General features: G+C 35.4%; 1 protein-coding gene across 1 annotated transcript; it reads left to right on the top strand.

Moving 5' to 3' along the window:
• Nucleotides 1–5,262: 5,262 nt before the first annotated feature.
• On the top strand, nucleotides 5,263–22,397 carry ppm1j (protein phosphatase, Mg2+/Mn2+ dependent, 1J). Its single transcript, XM_084127697.1, has 10 exons — nucleotides 5,263–5,828; nucleotides 11,558–11,675; nucleotides 16,683–17,009; nucleotides 17,880–17,992; nucleotides 18,566–18,650; nucleotides 18,794–18,912; nucleotides 19,046–19,109; nucleotides 19,688–19,795; nucleotides 19,955–20,106; nucleotides 20,662–22,397. The coding sequence occupies exons 1-10, from the start codon at nucleotides 5,572–5,574 to the stop codon at nucleotides 20,807–20,809; spliced, it is 1,491 nt and encodes a 496-aa protein (XP_083983823.1). The 5' UTR covers nucleotides 5,263–5,571; the 3' UTR covers nucleotides 20,810–22,397.
• Nucleotides 22,398–23,146: the final 749 nt, after the last annotated feature.

Below are 23,146 nucleotides of genomic sequence, written 5' to 3' on the forward strand. Positions count from 1 at the left end.
ACTTGCAATTTCATGTGAGAGCCAGTAGATGTCAGTCTTAGGCTAAGAATGAGAAAGAGTCCTGGAAAACTAGTGATTCATGAGTGAGTGAAAGATTTTATCTACCGTTGTCTTTTGTTTTTATAATGGAAAATGTTCGATTGTAGAATTTTAAAATCTACCATTTCAGTGTAAATGTCATTAAAGTTGCTGCCTTACATTTTTAAGTACTAGCAACTTGGATGTTTAAGTCATTTCAACTTAAATTACATTAAACTGACTCTGAATCTGGAATAACTTAAAAAAGTTAAAAAAAAATGTATTTTTAATAATTTTTTAACTTATTTTGGTGAGTTAACGCAATGTAAAACACAAGTTGTCAACTTATTGATCATATAATTTTTTTTACAGTGTACTGTGATGAGTTCATTTGAAAAAGTTTAAAGTACAAGTAAAGGAAAAGTAGTTGTATAATCCGATTTATTCTCAGCATCTCTCACAATAAATATATTAGCATACAGTACAGGTCAAAAGTTTGAAACATTACTATTTTGAATGTTTGAATAATGAACTGCACTTCTACAGCATTTATTAATCTTTGTTTCAACATTTACTAATACATAATTAAAATCAAAAGTTGTATTTGGTAACATTAGTTAATGCACAGTAAAGTAACATGAACAAACAATTTAAAAAAGATTAATAAATACAGTTACAAATGTATTGCTCATGCATGTTAGTTAATACACATTAACAAATTAAACCTTATTGTAAAGTGTTACCCAACATTTTTGAAATTTAATTAACTAAAAAAAAAAATCAAACAAGTGAGAAACAATCGTTACAATGTTGATTCAATTGTATATGCTATGCATGACCTGGAATAAGAGCAAGAAATACTAAAAGTAGTGTAATATATTGCATGAGTAATACTATTGCACTATATTACAATTCTTCTTAAGTTTTGTAATAAAGCAGCTCTGCTTTGTTAGCTCTGTATGATGAACAAACTGTAATTTAAATTATTCAGTGATTATTAATTGGCTTAAAAACTGGGGGTCCAGAACTTATTGTCCATGAGCAAACATGGCAGATTTCAAAACCTGTTGTCTTATCTTTCATTTTGTATTTATTAATTAATTCATTTATAAGTTTGTTTGTTTACTTATTTAGATTAAATATTCCTTCGATGTCCACATAATTTGATCGTTTTGCATACTGGCCCCAAACTAATGAGATGAATTAACATATTCTATGACAAGTGTGCTCTGACTGTGAAGAGGTGGAAGAGCTGCTCTCCACATTAAGATGTCTGCTAGGCAACTAAATGTTAATTACTCTTATGGGCAATCATTGCAATGATAATACTGCTGATATCACTCAAAGATTATTGTTTTCAAGCACCTGCTTCATTCTGAGTGCTAAGAGAAACTGAGAGAGAACGGATGGAGGTAAAGCAACATCCTGAACAATAGCAGGCACACTCTTATGAATATGATTATCTAGATAAAATTAATATTTTAATGTAAAAAAAAAAAAAAGACATAATAGTAACTATAATAGTAACAATAGATTTTTTACATTTTCAGAAGAAAATGTGAGTGCTTGCCACCATGATGCTAGGGTGTTGTAGGTGGTTGCCAGGGTGTTGCTATGTAATTATTATTATTATTTTATTTATTTTTTTAGCTGCTTGCTATATGAGGTAGTGAAAGTATTAGTGCTGGCTGCATGCAGGCTCAAAAAAAGAGAACCAGTGTGGCTAAACACTGACACGCTTTGATGACAGAAGTGTCAGACATGGTATTTAAATGTTTACCAGTGTCATATGAAACAACAGGGCAGGCCGTATCTCTCAGTGACGGATGCTTCATGGTCTCAGAACATGGAGAAGAGAGAGGATCCTTCAGAAGGTTCTGAGAGAATAGAGAACATCTGAAGGCATCTTTGAGTTAGTGTATTTCTCGTCTCTCACTGTGAGTGTTACTGAGAAGTGAGAATACAGTGTGATGGCGTCTCAGACCGTAGTGCATCATTTCTTCTCAAGGATCTCAAGGGAAACACTGCACCCCCGCAGAGAGCTTCTGTCAGAAACACCTTGGCTTTGATTCAATAAAGATGATGCTAAATCATGTGTTAATATGTCGCATTTGATATCCACATCCAAGACAGTGTATGTAGTTCGTCTTAAAGGGATTTCACTAAAATATAAAGTAGTATAGCTACTCTTTTATACTCACCTTGTAAACAGCATGCTTCCATTGTGAGTCAAGTTATTTTTTTCCTATACACTCTTAAGAAAAAATGGTTCTAAACAGTACCAAATTAGGGTTCTTCGGCTTGTAACAATAGCAGAACCCTTTTTGGTGCTAAGTAGAACCCTTTTTATAAGGTTCCATAAAAAAACCATGCTTTGAAAGTGCTATAGGACCTTAATGGTGTTATAAATAACCTTTTCAACAATATTTATTGCAACGCATTCTCATCCTAGGGCGTCATATACTGACGCTTTTGAAATTTCTTCAATATCCGACGCAAAGGGCACCCTTTAGCGTCAATATGAGACGCCGGTTATGAGTAGGTTTAGGTCTGGGGTAGGTTTAGGGTTAGACCGCTAGGAGGCGCCTCCTAGACTCATATTTATCTGCGTCTCATATTGACGCCTAAAGGTGCCCTGTGCGTCGGATATTGAAGAAATGAATAGGCCTATTAGAATTTTCATATTACTATTATTAACATTATTTTTATATATTATGTATTAATATTGTTTTTTAGTCCTCTTTCTGCCTGATCTTATATATTTTTGCATCGATTTGGGTTTTACATTTAAAAAAGAAAACAGCATGTTGTGTCAACTATAGGTATAGGTAAATACTTTTATTTTTTATTGACATGGCAGATTGTAGCAAAAATGACAGTACTCTAATAACAGTTGTTAGCTGAATACATAAATAAATAACAATTAACATAAATATAGATGACACAAAATAGATGTAATGAAGTCCAAGTTCCAGTGAAATATCTCAACTCAGAATACACCCATAATGAAGGACGTAAAGAGAGAGATATTCTGAGTGGCAGTTTCTCTCTGCAGATGATATGTGACAGCATCTGAAATAAACAATTCAGTTTAGAGTTACATTGTGTCTCTTCCATCTGATTATGCACGATTCTGTTCATGAAGGCCAATATTAGCAAAAATGGACAGTATGAGCCCTTTACCATGTTAAAAGGAAAAAATGTATATAAAGTTATAGGATAGCTATGCCTAAACATACCCAGTCACAAATAAACATTAAAGTCACAATTTTAAAAAAAATCAAACAATATGAATCCATATCAATATGGATCCATAAATTATATCTCTGTTACTTACTATGTGGAGAAGAGGAGAACAGAGCTGCTCACACTTACATGTTCGTTAAACTAAAACGAGAAAAAGACATGATAGGAAATGATTGTTACAATTTTTAAAGTTGTTGATTATGATTTCACTTTTCTAACTTTAGTTAGTGTGTAATGTTGCTGTTTGAGCATAAACAACATCTGCAAAGTTACAATGCTCAAAGTGTAAAGCAAAGGAAGATATTTGCTTTTAAAGAAATAGTTTTTTCAGGACTAACAAATGGCTGATAGGGACTACACAACATTCCTCCCGGGTTAGTGACATCACCAATCCTAAAATTTACATAAACCGCACCCCCAGAACATGATTTTTTAGATAATCAAGACAGAAAAAGGACACAAGCTCCGCCCTCTGTGCTGGGAGCAGCAGCTCATTTGCATTTAAAGGGACAGACACAAAACGGTGCATTTTGCTTGCCCATGTGACAAATTTAACATGCTATATAAAAATATCTGTGGGGTATTTTAAGCTAAAACTTCACATACACACTCTGGGGACATCAGGGATTTATTTTACATATTGTGAAAAGGGCATTATACCACCCCTTTAAAGAACCATATTTTATTAGAGTGTAGGTTTTAACCTCTATTTCAAACGGTTCAGCACGAATAGGCTAAATTACAAGTCAAGATTGTGTATTTTCGGCAAGGTTCGGCAAGGTTTTCTTTAGGTTACTTTTAGGTTAAGTAACCTAAAGAAGTAACAGAGAGGTAACGATAGCAACAGTAGCTTTCCATTGCAGTTTCATTTGGTATGTGGATAGAAATATCTAGACCTTCAGAGCAGTGCCATGACAGGTATGAAAGTGAGGCTGTTTTCAATAGCATCCGCTGTAAAAGCCGTATTAAGATCCTACATCACTTATAATTTTTAATCACTTATGTTTTCTGGGGTTTTTTTATTTACTGAAATTTCTTGGAAAGATTTGCGGTGTTTCATCTGCAGAACAATCCAAAAACACATTAAATGGTAGGCTACTACAACCCACTGAAGATATGTAGGCCATATGCTAATCACAGCCTCTTTTTCATTGATCATTCCCATTAAAAGATGGCGCTACTGTGAATAAGGTCTATTTAAAGGGATAGTTCACTCAAAAATGATTTTTTTGTCATCACTTGCTCTTAAGTTGTTCCAAACCTGTATGAGATTCTTTCTTCTGTTGAACACACAAAAAAATTTTTTTGAAGAATGTTGGTAATCAAACGACGATTGATTGAATGTTGAAAACGACGATTCAGTTGACGAATGGCTACCGTTGACTTCTATAATAGGAAAAAAATAAATACTATGGAAGTCAATGGCTGCCACAAACTGTCTGTTTAGTTACCAACATTCTTTAAAATATATATATCTTTGTGTTCAACTGAAGAAAGACACTCATGCAGGTTTGGAACAACATGAGGGTGAGCAAATGAAAAGATTTTTGGGTGAACTATCCCTTTAAGTAGCCTAATGCCATTATCACTTGCATATCATATATATATAGGCCTATATAATAAGAATAAGAATAATAAGAATTATAATAAGAATAATAAGAATTATAATTATTATTATTATTAGATAGTGTGTGTGTATATATATATGTATATATATATATATATATATATATATATATATATATACACTATCTAATAATAATAATAATTCTAATTCTAATCATAATAATAAACTGTTTGTTAAATTAACATTTTAAATATTTTATTTATACGATTTTCGTTTCGCCAGATGAACCTCGGCAGATTGCGTCCTGAAATTACCTTTAAATTTACATTTTACTTCTTTTTATTTTTACTATTAATATTATTATTATTATAAAAAAGAATTAAAAAGGCGAAATTCCTTTATGATAGTTGGCCCCTCGGTAGTCATTGTCTAATTCGGAGGGTGTGTAGTGTACATTCACAGGCTGGTCGGCTGAGAGTGCTATAGTATAGGCAGCGCTTAACGTTACATCTTCCGTGCCATAGGCGGATATAAGCCTCTCTCGGGTGATGATACACACTCTGCAGGGAGAGGGTTTTTTTCGACGAGGAAAACATTCTCTGTCAAATCGTCACATGGGGTCAATCGCTTCCTGCATCGCGACTGAACTACTTCGTTTTTGCCGCTTGGATCGTATAGTGTTATTATATCGTTAAGATCACCGTTCCTCGCGCGCCGCCGATGTCACATATTTCATTGCGATGATAAGCAAAGTTAAAAATGCCATGTCCTCGCTGGTGGGCGGAATTATCCCGCACGGCCACCACCATCAGCAGCAACAGCACGGCTCCGCGCAGAACGGCGGCACGGACGGGCTCCCGCCGCGCTTCCCCTACAGCCGCCCCGAGTTTCTGGACCTGACCCCGGAGCTGCTGCAGTACTCCACCGAACACGCGTCCAGACCGGTCATCACACTCAAGAGAGACAGCAGGCTGCAGTGGCGAACGGGATACGCGGAGTGAGTCGTGTTTTTGTATGTCTAAGATGCGCATGCTACGAATTGTTGTTTTAAAATGATACGGTTGAAGTGACGTCATTACTGAGGAAGGTTATATGTCACACCTAACCAAGGGCAATGGCTCATCATCATCATCCTCATCCTCTAAGCGCTCTAGAGTCAGCTGGAATGTTGGAATGTTTTCACTGAAATGTGTCGTAACTGCTCTGATGATGACGCAGCTTACAGTTCACATGAATTAATCATTGCATTTAAATATGAAAAATGCTGCATATGTCAGGTTATACACGTATAGCTTTACTAATGGATATCCTATAGTAGTCATTGAATGCATCTTTACCACAGGACAGTGAGTACTGGTATTCTCAGTACAGTGAGTACTGAGTTGGGTATTCTCGCTACCTGTGCATCTGAGACAACATGCAGCTTTAAAAACCTGCAGCTACCTGATTTCCAGGCCTAAAAGAGTCATGAAAATGAATAAGAACATAAAGGAATTTCTCTAGTTAATGCTCAGCTTCAGGGCTGCTGTCTTGGGAGACACCTGGGAACATTGTCCTGAGCTCCATTGATGCATTAGGGCATCATATTGGTGCATTCAAGTCATGTCAGAATGATGGTATATTTAAAGGGATAGTTCAGCCAAAAATGATAAGTAGATATTTTGAAGAATGTGGATAAACAAACAGTTGACAGTGGCCATTGACTTCCATTGTATGGAGGGAGTCAATGGCTACCATCAACTGGTTACCCAGATTCTTCAAATATCTTCTGTTTAGCAGAAGAAAGAAATTCATACAGGTTTGGAACAACTTGAGGATGAGTAAATGGTGTGGGTGAGAATTTAAATTTTTGGGTGAACTATCCCTTTAAGAGTTAAGTTTGTTTAAAGTCATAATTTCCAGGGGGAATCTTATAGGACTTTCACAGTTGGTGGAATTAAAAACATCAAGGTAATAAGTAATTGTGAATGTTACCAATCCACTCTTTCCCTATGTTTGCTGTAAAATAAATGGTAATCTTATGAGATTTTATAGTCTATTTGATCAATAATTCTTAGATTTATTGTACATTTTAGATTTTATTAATATTTATTATACAAATTTAAATAATCATGAATTAAATATAAACAAAACAGAAAAATAAAAAAATAAAAAATATGAACAAAAATGTTGCAGTAATATCACACATTGATATAGCTGTTAGTGATGGGTGATAAAGGACTTTTTTTATGAAACATTTCTAGTAAAAATACAACTGCATTATCATCAGTGTATACATTTTAGGAACTGGAGCGTATTTTATTTTGTAAAATTCATTATTTACAAGCAAATAGAAAAGTCATGGAAATGTATTGGTAAAAAGGGATGGGAATCCAGATCTGTTGAGTGAAGATCAAGACCATACTTGCACTAAGTGGCCCAAGATCAAAGCCAGTGAGATGATGCAGTCTTGAGCCATGCCATCAAATTAATGATTATAATGTTAGGTGGTTTTGGAAAAATGTTCATATTTCTGTGACTCAGACCTATAGAGAGCCCAGTGTGAAGAAGAGTTGGAGAGAAAACAGGCACTGATACTGAAATATGCCCAGTTAGCCTCTGGGTATTTCATCTATTATTAACTACAGTACAAGAGAAGAACTTTGTCTGGGGCTGCGTGATGACAGAATTTGAAACTGAGCATATTCTCTTAAGCGTGGAAACAAAAATCCTTTTTAGCCGTTAGCTTTAGCATGTGCTCTCATACACAGGCTAACAAACAGGTTAAAGTTTTTGTAGTTGTTCATTTTCAATAAGTCAACATGAAACAGTCTTCACAATCCATTTTACTTCTAACATGATGTATTGAGTAAAATGTGCTACTAGAAAAACACAAAAAGAGAAGATTGTATAGTTGCTGTTTTCCATGCAATTACAGGTAATTGAAGACTAAAGCTTTCAAGCTGTGAGGAGGATGCAAAAGCACCATACAAGTATCATGGAGGTGTTCCATATGTCGTGTGTGACATGTTCTGAAGACAGACCAAATACACCAAAATTGAAGTTAATCTTCATTGATAATCTTTTCCTGCAGTGAGTTGTTAACCGTATCATTGAATCATGGAGCCATATCAGTTTGATTTATAAATGAATCATTCAAATAGGTTTTGTAAACTGGAACAACCGATTCTTTAGATTCAAAATAGTCAAAATGAGGTTCCCTCCCAGTAAGGCCTCAGACGACTACAGCACACGAGAATATTTTAGAATACATGTATAGTGCTTTTGAAGTTTTATTGAAATTGCATGGAAAAAGCGGCCAGCGCAATTCTTCAGAATGTTTCCTTTTCTGCTGTGGCTGGTTATATTAAAACAAATGTAGTCATCTCATTTTCTTTAGGCTTTAAGACAGGTCATAATTTTGAGTCAGTTACATTTGAATCCGAAAAATATGACTGATTACAGCTAACTTCTATTTGGTCAGATTAGTTCTTGCAAAAATAAAGATTCTGTCATTAATTACTAATTTATCCATGCACATCATTATCATCAATCATGTGCCCTCATGACCTTTAATCAAAAGAACTTCCCCTCCCATTTGCATCTCTTCTCTTCTCTGATGACGCTTTTATTGGCGTGAGGGCGGGGCAACTTGTCACTCACATAAGATCGACCAATAGCAAACCAAAACCATCCAATTAATTCCTCATGGTCAAAATCAAGTCCCGCCCTACATTTGTTCTTGTACAAGACACCGTTTTACTTGGATATACATGACAATAAGAAAGAAAAGATGATCATAACTTCTGTTTCATGTTGACTTTAAAACTTTGACGGTCTCTCAAAGACACATTGTTGGCTGTAGATTAATGGCAGCAATTTCAGATTCCCCAACACACACTCATTCTCTATAAGATATTACTGAGTCATCCACTGTGGCTCATGGAGATTGGCTTTCTATGAACATGGTGCTGCCAAGCTGGTCAACAGATCCAGCATTCACCCGCGCCACAATAGGTGAATTCCTGTCAATACACGTATGAGTGCAAGTGAACTATAATCATTGGTTTTCTGTAGGGATAGGTCGATATTAGTCATTTTTTTAGTCGCCCAACAACCAGCTTGTCTGTTAGTGAGTTCGACTAGTTCATCTAGATTTTTTCTAGATAAACTAGTCATGTTTCAGTTTCGATATCTTGGGTGTCTGCTTTAATTAGCATGCTGACAATGCACTTAATTTGTACGGTAAAACCTAGTCAATAAAAAAAAATGCACTTTTGCATTAAGAATCTCATTGTCATTTCAGTTTGACCTAAACAGTTTGTGTGGCGCATTTCTGTGTGGATTTTGAAGGGTGGGTCCATGCAAACAATATTAATCAGTCAAATAGGATACTCATTTATTTCTTTGCTTTTCATATTTCATAATCTACTCGACAACTATGACAGGAGGCACAATTCAAGATAAACAGTGCCACAAAAAGTGCCCATTTATTCTCTATTATTAAGCACAGTGGGTGGAGGTGAAGAATTGCTCATCAGGTTTTTCGAGACATACAGTATTGAAACTGCATCTTTCTTCTGAGCTCACAGCAAAGATACAGCTATACACATTTATATATGCAAATATTAGGTTATTGAAGGTTATTGCTTGAGGAAGGATATTTTATGCGAGTGTATGTTTTAAACTCAGTGTATGTTATCAGTCTAGGGCTCAGAACATGATTGTAACATGAAATGGTCATTTGAATTTCTTCAAATGAAGACATTATGTTTATATAGTCTAGCCTGAAGCCCTGCATTAATAAAACTCTTCTCAGATTTTCAGATCAATGATGTGAAACTTGGATGTTTTTCACATTTAGAGTTTACTAATCTAGTGCACACCATACCAGCGTCAGTTTTTTAAATGCCATGTGATTAATCACTCAGTAAAATGATAAAATATTCACTGGAAAAACAGCTTATAAATGAAATATTTTATGTTTCTTGGAACATGTTTATTTTAATACACTGTCAATAAAGAGAAACATTTTTTTTCCTACAGAATGGTGTAGTTTTGGGATTCCACCAGCAGGGGAAAACTGACTCATGCTAATCAGCCAAACCTTGACCTTTTAATTATAAAATTAAATAAAATGGATAAATAAAATGACAGAGGGGCTTAGCATGACTCTTCTGCTCAAAAAAGAAAACCATTGTCAGTTAACCAGTCACCTGAGACAGGAAATGCTTGGTGAAAAGTTGGTACACTAGTGGTGGTAAGCCTTGCTAATAAAGGGTTGTTTTGTGGCTTTAGCTCATTGCTCTACTCTGTATTTTCCACAGATCATGAAGTTAGTTCTGCTTTCTTTTTCTCTTGCACGTACAATGGTTGTGCTTCTCTTAAAAAAGCACAATTTTCCATTTAATGTGTGCTACTTTCATTTAAAGAAATCACATTATGTTGAAACCTAATGTGGCAGAAGTAAAGAAATTGTAACTTCAGAAGAAGGAACTTGCTTCAATGAGACACTTCCTCTTTTGAGAGTAGCTACAGTGGGGCTTTGTCAGCTGATTCTAAATGAAAACCGCAGCATAAAGAAAAAAAGATATACTTGTACAGTATAATGATGTACTATTATGCTTTTATTATTATGGGTATATTGCATAAAGGGGTCATGAACTAGCTTTTTTAATTTTTTTATATTGTTGTCTGAGGTTAACTTATGACGTTCGCTTGGTTTTTACATTCAAAAACATCAAAATGAAAAAGTAATAGGCTATTTTCTACCCTGGTTTTGAGCCTAGCTCCTGAAACGCTCAGTTTTTATGGGCGTGCCGCATTGAAGACTTGGAAGTAAACACCCACTGCTATGATTGGATAACAGTTTTGCATATTATAATGAGTTTTTTGTAAAGCGTGAATCGGTGGGCGGGGCTAAACAGGCAGTGTTGAAGTAGGCGTTGATCTTCTTCTGCAGAGGCGGTGTTTGATACCCTTTGATGTCATAGATCCCCACTTTGTCGTTCGCTTTGCCTGGTGTCAATAAAAGCTTTTATTGGACTAACAAGGAAGTTTTTAGTTCTGAAACTTACAGGATATTCTTATAGTATGATGACCTCTTATATGTCAAAAGCTCAAGGAAAATTTGATTTCTCAGTTCATTACCCCTTTAAAACTCTTTTGAAGTAGTATGTCTCCAACATCCCAATTTTAAGTATGCATAAAGTAAGTTGGTTGAAATGCATCTTTGCTACCATTTTTTCTCTTTAAATGGGCATATAAATATATATAGAGAGAGTATGATTTGACAGACAAATGTACATAATTATAAATAAAACAGAGACTTGCCTGTTTCCTGTACAGTTTCTGATGTTAAATCTGGTCTTAAATAATCTTTTTTTTTTATTTTTATTTTTTATGCGTAGGGATTTGTAGAAGAAATATTGAATAAGGGTCACAGACTTTTGAAGAGAACCCCCTAACATTTATATAAATATCTCATCAGATCTGCTGGGTCATGACTGTGGCCTCTGAAGCATCTTACTGCTCTCAGCAGATTAGGAAGAGTATGGCTTTTTATAATCCAGATTTGGGAAATAATGGCTTTATGTTTCTCTTCATGTTAGACTGCCATCATACTAGAAATGATATTTAGCTGTATAATAGGTGTTTTCCTATTTGTACACACACACACACACACATATTCTTTTTTTAATTTAGGAAAATAAATAAATGACACCAATGATTTTGTCTCTCTCTCAGGGTGATAAATGCTGGGAAGAGCATGCTGAATGAAGACCAGGCTTCCTGTGAGCTGATGTATGTCAAGAAGATAAGTAGCAAGCATCAGCGCAGCTCCATGTTACTGGAGGACGGTGGGGTAAGTTGGTCTATGACACAACATCCTGAAAACAACAGGATGCAGCCAAACAGTTTTGTGGCTGTGTCACTATCATCATTTTTTGTTTAGATAAAAAAAAAAATGCGTTTGAATACTGCAAGATACATTCTAATGCCAAACTCTATTCAAATCAATAGTGAGGTGAGTCTCCAGTGCGCTTCAATTCTTGGTATCAATACTTATGAACATCTATATAAAAAAGATCCCTGATCTACTTTTGCAATGCAGTTGTTGTGGATCAATTGAACTGGACAAAACTGGTCTCAGGTAAGATTATGAAAGATTTAGCTTGCTGAGGGACGCTCAGCTCTCTGACCCTGGCGATCACATTGAGCTCTGGCATCTGTTGCGTTCATGTACACGACTCAAAGTGGATTCAAAGTGCAAATTTGTGAAAACGGTGGGCATGGGTATTATGTGTTCAGTCTATATGTGTGTAGTGTTTCTTTAATACTGAAGACAGCATAATACAGTGTTTTTAGTTGTTTTCATGGATCTGTGTGAACGGGGATCATTTTGACAACGTTGTCTGTATGTATGTATGCAAACAACGCAAAGAAAACATCGTTGTCGTGTAAATGTACCCTAAAGCAGCGCGGCACAAAGCTGAATGTGCTTGTCTCCTGATTAGGACCCGAAATGGATATTAAGTCTGCTTTCTAAAACAAAGAAAAAAGCTATGGTATGAGAATGGGCAAACAGCGGGAAACTCAGTATATTCGTGCAGTGTGCGCATGTCAAAATCTATTCAGATTTGAAGCTTGTGACATAAACACGCATCAACCGGATCTTTTACAAGATGTGATATAATGGTTTCTGTGCGCACATAAAGCTGGATGTCAGACGGCACGTCCCGTGAGTATTAAACTAAGATCTCTTTCACTCTTATTGCACTTAGACTGTCAAATACACACAAGGTTAAGTCAAAAACACACAAAGTTCTCATTAACAGTCGGTTATGTCTGTGAACCTAAACAGCAAGTAAAGAAATCGCATGTGTATTAGATCTGAGTATTAAAGTGAAAGCAGTGTAATATACAGTACCTACTGCTATATATGCTGTTAATATGAATCGAACAACAAAAGAAAAACAGAAAATCACTCACTGCTCTTGATTGAATAACCTTAGTAGCTTTAATAAGAATACATTTCTCAGTTGAATGCTGCTGTTAAATGCTCTGGCGAGGAGATATACATGGCGAACCTTGACCTCTTACATGGCATCACTCAGGACGGGTCTATGCTAATATGGCAGAGTCTATCAGCAGGCGTGGGCGGGGCCTGTGCAATGTGACATCATATTGCATAGAAACTGCAAACGGCTTATTTTGAGACATTGCTTATGATTTATGGGGATTAAAAAAAAGGAGTGGGTGGATCTTTATCATTATAGGGTGGTTGTGTACACACACTGCCGACACACATTTATGTTCAAACACCATGTAAAAGTGAATTTTGCATAATAAGTCCCCTTTAAATCCACCAATAAACATCAGCTAAATCAGTTTTACTGATTATGTGAAACTCAGTTATTGAAAACTAAATCAAAATCTAGAACAGCCTCATTGCATGACTGCATGTCTAGAATGATATATTTATAAAGCTGAAGTTTCCAATACAAGCTCACTTTCAAAAGGCCTTTTTGTCTTTGTGAACATGTTGAAGTGAAACTTCTTTCTTTCTTTTTTTCTGTGTGAGAGTTTTGATCATGTGATGTGGTCCAGGCAGTGTTTTCACCTATCCTGGACTTATGACCTTCGAAGTGTGCGTTTGTGTTTGTATGCGGGCATAAGTCTGATCTCTCTGATCCTCATCTGCAGTCGACCCTTATGTCCCCCCCGTCTTCCCTCAAAATGACACGTAATCCAAAGTGGAAAGCTGTTCAAGTCTGATTGATTAAAACGTCTCCTTAGATAATATTGCATTGACAATAAGAAGGGTTGTGACATCTCTTCAAGGGAGGCTTTGGTATTGTGCAGACTGACGTATTTCTCTCTTGATCCCTCTGTTACATTCCTCTCTCTTCGCCATTCTCACTTATTTTCAAGTATCTCACGTTTCTCCTAAAATTGCACAGAAGAAATAAAAAATAGAAATAAATGAGACAATAGTTGATCTGTATTGTTGACAGTAAAGCATACAGATTCAGAACTAGATTTACATTTAACATCTGGAGAAAATGTAAAACTTACCACCACAATTCTAGGAAAACACTAAATAAATGTGTTTGGTTGCCAGGGCGTTGCTATGCACTTGTTAAAGTATTTTGAGTATTTTTTTTAGCATGTTGCTGTATGTTTGCAAGGGTGTAATGGGTAGTTGCAATGGCATTTCTATGCAGTTCAAGTGTTTTTAGCAAGTTGCTATATGTTTTCCAACCCTTACAAAAAAAAGTTTATTGAAGTGTGCTATTAGTATGCTTTTTTAAAACTAAAAACTTTTTATGTACTTCTCAATAATATACTGTATATACATCTCAGAAATATACTTAAAATGAAACTTGACTTATACTGACAGAAAAGTCTAAGTATATTTGGCCTATACTTGTACTCAATCTTTTTATTTGAGATATACTAAAAAAAATATAATTAAGTATTATCCGCTGGATGAGAATTTTTTTTTTTTAAATGCTGGCGAGGAAATAGTTAAGGTACAGTTAAAGGTATATTTCAAGTACAAAAATGAATAAATAGGAACATAATACTTATAGTTTACTATTTTTTTTTTTTGAAAATTTTTTTGAATAAATTTTTTTTTTTGCACTTTAAGTATGATGTTACTTTTATACTTTCATAAACTAAAAAAATGTGCTACAAGTATTTTAAGTATAAACTATCAGTATACCTATAAGTTCATTTGTAGTATAGTTGCAGGACAAATGAAAAATGTAGTAAACTAGTTGTATACTCAAAGTGTACTACTCTTAGGCTGCATCCGAAATCGCATACTTCCCTACTATATAGCTACTGAAAAACAGTATGTTACAAAAGAAGTAACATTGATATAAGTATACTTACTACATTAAGTATACATTTTTTTTTTTAAAGTATACTTAAGTATAAAAATTTACTTAAGTATACTTGGAAAAAATAAATATAGTTCAAGTTAATTTGATTAAGGGAAGGAGTTGTGGGCAGTTGCCAGAGAATTACTATATGGTTGCAAGTGTATAATGGGTTTCCAGGGCATTTCTATCCAGGTTTTTGTTTTGTTTGTTTTTTCATGTTGCTATATGGTTGCTAGGACATTATTTACCTCAATTTGCTCCCTATTTAATCTAATTGATGTTTACAATTATTTTCTCTTATTATTTCTTTTGCGTGGGTGGTTTCAAACAATGAGAAATGGACTGGTATTTCCAGCAGTATTTACTCACGAGAGGTTATTAACCAGGACAGTGACTTCTGTCTCTCTTTCGCCTCTGCTTACATCACGTGACGTTGCCCTCCCCCACTTAATACCCTTTTTCAACTCCTCTAAATCAATTACATCATCCTATCATCTGCTGTGTTGCCTGTCCGCAAGAGTCAGACAGACAGGCAGATAAAAAGATACCAAGAACACGTATTCACTTGACGTGGACCTCTTGCTCTTGAGAAACAGAGATCCAGCCACAAACAGACACAGGCTTTCACGGCTGATCTGACATGATTGAGCGGGTGTAATCTTGTCAACAGGTAATGACAGGAAATTGAGATAGGACAGTATTTCACGACTTGAAAGTGTCGAGATGCCCCCCTGTGGTTTTAAAAAGGCTTTGCATGTTATTGTGCAGTCTTATGTGACTCTCTGAAATACTTGATACTGATTGGTCCATTGTGGCATTCTACAGTCAGATGTTTTTGTAGAACCTTTTTTTTTAATTGTGTAAATGACCTATGTCCCAGAAACCCGATTAATCTGCTAGTATTATTGATTTTAAACCACTTTTTTTCACTAGTCAATAACTAAAGGGGAAGCGTATAATATATGTATATATATATATATATATATATATATATATATATATAATTCTTTTTATTTATTTTTTATTTTTTTGCAATGTACAATACAGTCTCTCATATTCCAGCATGATGTGAAGAGACATTTTTAAGTAAGCCACTGGTAGTTTGAGTTCCTGAAATGTGTAAACAGTTTGGCTATTTGAAAACATTGCCCCAATTGTTTGAACTAAGAGGTTAAGGTTCAGCTAGTTGGCATGATCCAGTTTAAACCTACTTGTAGAAGCTGATACTGCAACATAATGGAGCATATTAAAAAGCATTCAAATAAAGAGCACCTTTCTTAACTGACACTTTCAAAAGTAGCTGTTTATTTATTCTGATAAAATAAATCATTTTAACTAATCATTTTAAAATAATTAACTATTTGTATTTTATATATATATAAATCATGTATATATATATATATATATATATATATATATATATATATAAATATAAAAATAAATATATATATATATATATAAATCATATAAAATATTTAATATAAAACATTTTGGTTGCTTTACAAAAAGGTTTCACTTGTTAACATTAGTTAACTGCATTAGTTGACATGAACTAACAATGAACAATACTTGTACAGCATCTTAGTTTATGTTAATCTCAATATTTACTAATACATGTGTATGTCACTGTGAACTAACATGAACATGAATATTGTTATTAACTAACATTAACAAAGGTTAATAAATCGTATAAGAATATATTGTTCATTGTTAGTTCGTGTTAGTTAATGCATTAACTAATGTTAACAAATGAAACCTTATTGTAAAGTGGCAGTATTTTAAACAATATTTGTTATAAATATTATCAATTAAAAATCTGTGTTTCAACAGGTCAATGTGGCTCGCCCAATTGCATAAGTTTGGGGCGAAGCTACCTGATTATTTGAACAATGACATACAGTGTAGGAGAGAAGAAACTGTTTTTGCAATTCTATTTCATGCCGAAATCACACACCTTCTCCTCTTCCTCATCCCTTCAGGACACCTCAGGCATTCCTATGCACTTCTGGGGGGTGTTTGATGGACACGCTGGCTCTGGTGCTGCTCTCATGGCGTCCAAAGTTCTCCACCGCATCATCCGCGATCGGCTTTGCGATGTCGCCCATCTTCTAGAAAATCAAAACAGCCCTCCGCCTATCTGCCTGGCCAAGAACGGGAGCCCCTTCCAGGCTGAGGCGAAGAAAGGGGCCTGCCTAGATGGAGAGGACCAGGACGGGCCCCCGGATGAGCCGCGGTTCCACATGGAGAAAGACATCAGTGTGGAGAGCCTGGTCATGGGCATCATAGAGACCGCCTTCAAACAGATGGTGAGAACTGGAAAGGATAAGATAGACCTGTGGTTTTAGTCTTTTTTGCCTTTGGAGGACTAGGCGAGCCACTAAAAAAAGAAAATAATTATCAATGTATTCAAAAATACCAATGTAAATAAATATATCACTTTACAAATTGACAAATATTTCAAACAATTTATTTAATGATGTTTAAATGTTTTTAGATGTAACAAATGTTACATTTATATATAATTTTAACTGCAAAATTTGCCTTGTTGAGTTGCGTTAGTAGTGTGTTGAAACTTGCGGTTATGGTAAGGGCTGTGACATTTCCGAAACACACTCGAAGCAGTTGACCAATCACAATGCACTGGTCATAAATGTTTCCGCCCCGTGGTCACGACGCAAAAATACTGATAAAATTATAATTTGAAAAATACTTTATATTAAAAAATAATAGAACTGTTTTTCTATTAATACAGTACAGGTAATGACAACCCTGTGATCTCCCAGTGTTTTACAGTATGCACAGTTTAGCATTATGTGGTTAATTTACAACAAAACAAAATAAAACAATGCCTTTATGCCTTAAAAATAAAGTGCTTTTTGAACATTTAAACTTGAAAACCTATTCTAGAAGACCCCCAAACAAAATGTAAGACTAAAATCATAATAGATCCCCTTTAAGACATGCATGGCATAATACATTTTTTATATTTATTATTATTATTATTTACTTATTTTTCGGCAAAGGATAGACTTCAGAATTCACGTGTACTGGCACGAATAACACTGGGCATTATACATAGAATTCAGATTTTCAGAATGTGATTTTGCTGAATGTTGTGCGGATGTATGCATTGAAAACAGAAGAAAACACTGAGTCTGTGTTGTGCAACTCAACAGGACGACCTGATCGAGAAGGAGAAAGAATCTTACAGTATCTCTGGTGGCTGTTGTGCCTTGATCGCAATTCACTTGATGGGGAAACTCTATGTAGCAAACGCAGGAGACAGCAGGTAAGATGCCTTTAAAAAAGATACAGTGATTAAATGTGTATATTATATTAGCAGGCTGACAGAACATGGTCTTTATCTTTAGATAAAAGAAGGAAATGTACAAGCAAAAAGTTAATTATACAAAATAATTTGGTTTTAAACTTAATCTTGACAAGATGCATTGACTTTAAAGCTGTGAACTTTCATTTCATAAGAGTTTAGCGAGTGTAATGTCATTTTTGTATTTTTTATAATAGGCCATTGTATTACATTTGCCGCAGTAAACTGATTTTTATAATGAAAGTTGGAGGAAATTGTTATTGCTTAAAATGAAAAGATTACATAAATTTGTCTCTAAGGAGAAACAGTAAAATCCATGTTAATTTTTCAAAGATGTTTCCTTGGATGTTTCCAAATGACTCAATTACTGTGACACTTACCCATCATGATCATCTTGGGGATTTTAGCAATAAATGAGAAATATCAAAATAATGCAAATCAAATACATATATTTCTTGCTATTTACCATCCAGTGTTTCTGTAGGTTGTATAATACATAACACAATCACCTATAATAATATTATTTCCCCACAGAGCCATAATTGTCCACAACAATGAGGTCATCCCCATGTCCAGTGAATTTACGCCAGAAAGTGAAAGACAGCGGCTACAGTACCTGGTGAGTCACCTGTGTTATTGTCCCAATAGAATTCCCATTGTAAATCCTGTTCATTCATTCATTATCATGCGTGACTGCTCCATTACCATTTTAGATCTTCAGTTCTGTAAGACTTCCGTCATGTTTGTGTTGCTTTTGTCTAGGGCTTCCTCAAACCGGAGCTGCTTGGGAACGAGTTTACACATATTGAATTCCCCAGACGCATCCAACACAAGGAACTCGGCAAGAAGATGCTCTACAGAGACCACACAATGACTGGCTGGTAATTAAGATTCACACATATGAGAATGAGGATGAATTACAGCTGTTATACCAAACTATATTTTGATATATACTGTATATATTCAAGTCTTTTACTTTATTGCATTCATAACCATTACCTGTTATTATTTCAGGGCATATAAGACTATTGTAGAAGATGATCTCAAGTTCCCGTTGATTTATGGGGAGGGGAAAAAGGTAAGTGAATAATTCAGCTTATTTTCTATTTGACTTTTATTTAACTTGAAAAGGTTCTGTAAATGGATTTTATTTTAAGCTGCACAACAGTAAAATCTGTTACAGACCTAACATATAATCTAATGAAGGTGTCTGAAGCTTTTTCCACACAGTTTTCACAGCTATTTATTACAAAGCAGGAGTAGTGAGATGTTGCAAATTGGAATTGCCATAATGTTCTGCCGGATGTAGGGCAGAATAATGTCTTGTTTGATAAAGTTTGTATGTGTATAAAATAACCCTTTTGCTGTAATGCCACATGAACTTCCAACTGTGTGTGTGTGTGTGTGTGGTTCAGGTATATCCTACAGTATGGGGACAAAATGTACCCACAAGGAAGGCAATACCAGACATTTTCTGAGGAAAACAGCTTATAAATCATACAGAATGTTTGTTTTTGAAAATCTAAAAATGCAGAAAGTTTACTGTAATGGGTAGATTTAGGGTTAGGGGATTAAATATACAGTTTGTACAGTATAAAAATCATTATGTCTATGAAATGCCCCCATAAAACATGAACTGTGTGTGTGTGCTCGTAGGCTCGAGTCATGGCTACTATTGGAGTAACGCGTGGTTTAGGGGATCACGACTTGAAAGTGTACAACTCCAACATTCATATCAAACCCTTCCTATCCTGTTGCCCAGAGGTGAGTATATAAATGAGTATTTATGTGAAAATATTTGCAAAGCCATTTATTCTTCTTGATTTAAGTGGACAGTACACCCTCCACGAAATGTTTTTTGTGTACATTTAAAAAATATGAAGCATAACTGCATGAAAATAGTAATATCATGGTCGTATCTAGGTCAAGGTGTACAACATCTCTGAGCATAAACATGGGCCTAATGATGTCCTGGTCATGGGTAGTGATGGACTGTGGGACGTTACAACTGATAGAGATGTTGCGGACGCAGTATCAACTTTCCTGTCTGGCCGTGAACCCAATGATCCCATGAGGTGAGCGTTTGATCTTTACATCATAACTGACCTGATCCCAGGTAGAGCTCCTGGAGATCACTTCATTTCGCCATTATGAAACGCACACATTTTTCCCATACATTCACAAAATTGAAACGCTAAAGGCAAATAATAAAATGCAACTAACACCACTGTTCAAAAGGTGTACGATTTTAATGCTTTTGAAAGAAGTCTCTTATGCTCACCGAGGCTGCATTTATTTGATCAAAAATATGGTAAAAACCGTAATATTGTGAAATATTATTACAATTTAAAATAGCTGTTTTCTATTTGAATATAACTTCAAATGTAATTTATTCCTGTGATGTAAAGCTGAATTATCAGAATCATTACTCCAGTCTTCAGTGTCACATGATCCTTCAGAAATCATTCTGATATGCTGATTTGCTGCTCAAGAAATGGTAGTGTGTATCAGGTGTGAATCAGGTGTGTTGTAGTAGTTACACCAGCAGATGTCAGTATACAGTTTGTCATGACTAAGGCCCTCTATGGTCATTTTTTATTTACTTTAATGTTCATTTTATGCTTTTAAAGGTACACTCTAGCAGCACAAGACCTCTTGATGCGGTCGCGTGGAGTCCTGAAGGAGCGAGGTTGGCGGCTGCCCAATGAAAGACTTGGCTCGGGTGATGACATCACCTCGTTTGTCATTCCATTGGCCGGGGCAGAGTTAGAAACATGACCAGGTTGGTCCGCCTTCACTGGACAAGCACAGCAGGACACGTCCTTGGCTCCATCCCAGAGAAAGGGCTAGGAAAACCAAGAAATCCATTTTCAATCTGTCAGATGGCTCGGATGCGAGAGACGTTAAATGCAACTTTCCCTTGTCCTCCTTCTCCTCCTCCGAGTCGTACCATGAATATCGTCAAGCCCATGTCAGGTGTGAGGTGACGTCATCAAGTGCCATTCCTCTCGCTCTCCATCTCCTTTCTGATTTGTCGAACGCAACCTCCGCAAGTCAGTACGGGACTGGAGGGCTCATAATGTTTGGGTATTCTTTAACACCAGTGGGTCATTTGAATCTGAATCTCAGCGTGGCAAAGGAATAAGCCAATACTGCTTAAACATCAACGCCCTGATGGCAAGGGAAATAAAAACGAAGCACTTTATATGTAGCAGAATCCATTTGAGCTGTAATTTAAACTGCTGATTATATTTCCTAACTGTTCTGTCTCCAAAGAATGTTTTTGTTGACTGAATTTAAAGGGATAGTTCACCCAAAAAAGAAAATTCTGTCATTAATTACTCACCCTCATGTTGTTCCAAACCCGTAAGACTTTCGTTCATCTTCTGAACACAAATGAAAATCTTTTTGATGAAATCTGAGAGCTTTCTGTCCCTCCATTGACAGCTACGCAACTACCACTTTGACGCTTCAAAAAGTTCATTAAGAGATCGTAAAACTAATCCATATGAATCGAGCGGTTTAGTCCAGAATTTTCTGAAGAGACTTGATCGCTTTTTATGATGAACAGATTTAATTCAGGCATTTATTCACATATAAACATTCTTCAGAAAAGCATCAAAAGTGGTAGTTGCGTAACTGTCAATGGAGGGACAGAAAGCTCTCAGATTTCATCAAAAAGATCTTTATTTGTTTTCCGAAGATGAAAGAAACTCGTACGGCTTTGGAATGACATGTGGGTGACAGAATTTTCATTTTTGGGTGAACTATTGCTTTAAGGTTTTCTATAGCAAGATGCAATCAAACAACAAAAAAACAGTTTATTTGTTCATCTCAGCTGTTTCGGGTTCAGTCAGGCATAGTTTTAAATGGACCCAATGCAAATGTCTATATTCTGGAACAAGTATTAATCACACTTCTGTAAAACTAGTTGAACCAAGCTCATTTTCCCTACATCGGTACAAATATGTACATGTACAAATAATATGTACAAATAACCTAAAACATCATTGACATGCACCAGGCTTTCTATACCCAAATGAACTGATTGCTTGAACTGCTGAATGACCTGTTTATTTTGCTGTAGATAAAACCTAGTTTGGTCTGAAACTGTGTCAGTAAAGAATCGCAAATCAAACAACCATGTAGATCCAAACCTGACACTGAGAAACCTGAACTTAGTCATTGGTCTTTTTGTACACCTTGAATGTACCTTATTTCCTTTACTTGATGTCAGTGTTGTGTCTGTGTAGTATAGTACATATATAAATTGATTTCTGCCTTTCAAATGATGATTCATTGTCTAAGGAGCTATCTTTGCAAATTATGTGACTAATTCTAAATAAATCTATCCTTTTTATAATGACCCTGTTGTTATATTTTTTTGTGCTACATAAATTTGCTCTATTGTGCATGAGAAATGAGTGTTACTGGTGTTAATGGTTTATGATGTGCGTGTTATTTGTGCTACCACTGCACCCTGCTGTGGCGGGACAATTGCAGCTATTTACAGATACTTATTAAGACTATAATAAGGATTATAAAACATGCTGTTCCAGATAGTGACCACGGGTGAACATGATTTCACCAAGTACGACGTGTTCCTGGGTCAAAATCTTTGTTGATCCTGGAACAACATACCAATCAACCAGTCAGATTTGGGACAAGTTTACAGTTTATGGTAAGTTTAGGCTTATACAACCACGGTTAGGTGCTTCTACATCAGTGTTATTCATCCATAATTTCCCTCTGATTTTAGGGATAATTTATGGGTAGGGTTAGGTTTAGGGGTAGAGTTAGGATTACATTTTCGTTTAGGAATGTTGTTCCAAGGTCAACAAAATATGTGGATCCAGGAACATGCCTTAATTGGCAAATTCACTGTGACCTAGTGACCACTGTCATCTAATTCAGGCGTATAAAAACATGTTTTTGAAAGTCTCTTATTCTCAACAAGGCTGCATTTATTTGGTCAAAAGTACAGTAAAAACAAAACTATTTTGAAATATTATTACAGGTGAAAATACTGTCTTAAAATGCAATTTATTTCTGTGAGGCAAAGCTGAATTTTCAGCATCATTCTTCAGTGTCACACGATCCTTCAGAAATCATTCT

Source organism: Abramis brama, assembly GCF_963993115.1.
Source record: "Abramis brama genome assembly, chromosome: 11".
NCBI classification, from domain to species: domain Eukaryota; kingdom Metazoa; phylum Chordata; class Actinopteri; order Cypriniformes; family Leuciscidae; genus Abramis; species Abramis brama.